This window comes from Ovis canadensis, chromosome 20, assembly GCF_042477335.2.
Source record: "Ovis canadensis isolate MfBH-ARS-UI-01 breed Bighorn chromosome 20, ARS-UI_OviCan_v2, whole genome shotgun sequence".
NCBI classification, from domain to species: domain Eukaryota; kingdom Metazoa; phylum Chordata; class Mammalia; order Artiodactyla; family Bovidae; genus Ovis; species Ovis canadensis.
In genome coordinates, this window is record NC_091264.1 from 43,636,821 (window position 1) to 43,639,612 (window position 2,792).

The 2,792-nt window shown below is 40.2% G+C and overlaps 1 protein-coding gene across 1 annotated transcript; it reads left to right on the plus strand.

Annotated features, from left to right (window-relative positions):
* LOC138425386 (olfactory receptor 12D3-like) lies at positions 1 to 939 on the plus strand. The gene has a single exon (XM_069563201.1). The coding sequence runs from the start codon at positions 1 to 3 to the stop codon at positions 937 to 939; it is 939 nt and encodes a 312-aa protein (XP_069419302.1).
* Positions 940 to 2,792: the final 1,853 nt, after the last annotated feature.

Here is a 2,792-nt window from a genome sequence, read left to right on the forward strand (position 1 = left end):
ATGGAGAACGTTACCACAGTGAATGAGTTTCTCCTGCTGGAACTGACCTCCACTCAGGAGTTGCAGCCTGTTCTCCTTATGACCCTCCTGATTATATACATGATCGATCTGTTTGGAAACGGATCCAAATTAGTGGTTGTCATCTCGGAGCCAAGACTCTACTCCCCTATGTACTTTTTCCTGGGAAATCTTTCTTGTCTGGATATCTGCTATTCTTCAGTGACACTGCCCATACTAATGGCAAACCTCCTCTCTGCTCACAAGGCCGTGTCGTTCCTGGGCTGCATCACTCAGCTACATTTTTTCCACTTTCTGGGCTGCACTGAGTCCATCTTGCTGGCCATGATGGGTTTTGACCGCTTTGTGGCCATCTGTTATCCACTTCGCTACACTGTTATCATGAACCTCAAGGCGTGTATTCTCCTGGCAACTGTGGCCTGGATCACCAGCTTCTTTTATGCTCTGATGCATTCTGTCATGACTGCACGTCTGAACTTTTGCCACTCTCTGAAACTCAACTACTTCTTCTGCGATGTGAAGCCCCTCTTAGAGTTGGCTTGTGGTGACATTCGGCTCAATCAGTGGCTCATTTTTATTGTCACTGGCAGCTTAGCTATGGCAGCATGCTTTCTCACTTTCCTCTCCTACTTGTATATTATCAGCTTCCTTCTGTTCAAGAACCGGACCTGCCGTGGGCTCCACAAGGCTCTGTCCACATGTGCCTCCCATTTCATGGTCGTATCTCTGTTTTATGGAACTGTGGGGCGCACCTACATCCCCCCTGCCTCTGCCACATCTGTATCACAGGGACGGTATGTGGCTGTCATACACACCACCGTCACTTCACTGCTGAATCCATTGATATACACCCTTAGGAATAAGGAAGTGAAGTTGGCTTTGAAGAGAGTCTTTGGGAGGAGACTGAAGCTGTCTGTCTAAAGAAAATCATTGGCCACACAGGAATAAATAAAAACTGTGCTTTTTATGATATTCATTTTCTCATATCTAATAAATCTGATACATTTCTTGAATTCTATTTTCATTTCAGAAATGGTAGGGAGATGAGAAGCATCAAGGATGATCATTCATTTTTATTTATTTATGTTAACACCAAGAAATAGCTATAGTGTAGAATTAGGCTACGAATAGAGCAAGGGTATGATAAAAGTTTTTATTTGCTTTTTGCATAATAAAATTGTTTTGAGTTTTCCTTCCTACTAACTAATCCTCTTTATGCAAAGAACAATATATTAAAAAAATAATCATGAGTTTAGTATTCAGGCTTTGCTTTCAAAGACAACTTCATTTGTGACAATTTATTCTTTCTGGGCATGGTTTAATTCAATTTTTCTGGTAAGAAGAGCAATAATTAAAAAAAAACAGTTTCACCATTATGGAATTTATACATAACTAAAACGAATCAGGTAAGAATATAAACATACAAGTATGGCAGAAAATGGCAGGTGAAAAAGACATTCTAAATGTTAATTCGAGGTAAAATCTAGGATGAATAGAGAACATTTGTCTAAAAGAGAAACCGTATTATATTTGATCTTTGATAAAATTACCAGAAAGTTATAACAGTCTAAGAGTAGTGGTCCACAAGATACTGCTGCTGCTGCTGCTAAGTCACTTCAGTCGTGTATGACTCTGTGTGACTCCATAGACGGCAGCCCATCAGGCTCCCCCAGCCCTGGGATTCTCCAGGCAAGAACACTGGAGTGGGTTGCCATTTCCTTCTCCAACATGAAAGTGAAAAGTGCAAGTGAAGTCGCTCAGTCGTGTCCGACCCTTAGTGTCCCCATGGACTTCAGCCCACCAGGCTCCTCCATCCATGGGATTTTCCAGGCAAGAGTACTGGAGTGGGATGCCATTGCCTTCTCCGCCACAAGATACTAGTGATGTAGAAATAATCATTAATGTTAGGATAAATGAAATCTTCTCAGATATTTTCTTATGACTTATTTTCAGAATATGCCAGTACAGGCATACCTCAGAGATGCTGCGGGTTTGTTTCCAGCCCTAAAGCAGATGTGGCAATAAAGCAAGTCACGTGAATACTTTTTTTCCCAGTGAATATGTTCATACCATAGTGTGTAATCTATTAAATGTACAATAAAATTATGTCTAAAAACAAAGTATGTACCTTCATTAAAAACACTTTTCCTCGCCATCATCTGAACCTTCAGTGAGCTGTAGTAATAGCATCAAAGATCACTGATCGCAAATAACCATAATGAATATAACACTGGAAAATTTGAAATATTGTGAGAATTACCAAAATGTGACAGGAGATTCAAAGTGGGCAAATGCTGTTTGGAAAACTGTGCTGACAGGCTCACTCAATGCTGGGCTGCCACAGATCTTCAATTTGTAAAAAAAAAGAAGCACAGTATCTGTGGACTGCAATAAACTGAAATACAAAAAATTAAGGTATGCTTGTACCTCAAGGACAAAAATGGTTAAAAAAATGCTGGACCCTCCTTTCTGTACTGCCCTCCTGTTCTAGATCTTAGTCCTACAAACCCTCACTGCCTGGTTAGCTCTCTGACTCCTTCAGAAGGATTTTTAATATGTTGACTGACTTTCAGTTCTCCTCTTGACAGTTTGTGTAAAACTGTTGGCAAAACTGTAAATTTAGCTGAAGCTTTTTGGATCTTGTTTTTGAAGTGAGGTGATTTCTTTCTTTGTAAACCAACTGAGATTTGCAGTTGTAGATCTGTTCTCCTCACAGCTTTAATAACAGACTATTTCCTTCAAATACACAGAGTTTCTCGCTACATCATCACTTC

Coding starts and splice junctions, on each gene's coding strand:
- LOC138425386 (XM_069563201.1), top strand. CDS start 1: ATGGAGAACGTTACCACAGTGAATGAGTTTCTCCTGCTGGAACTGACC.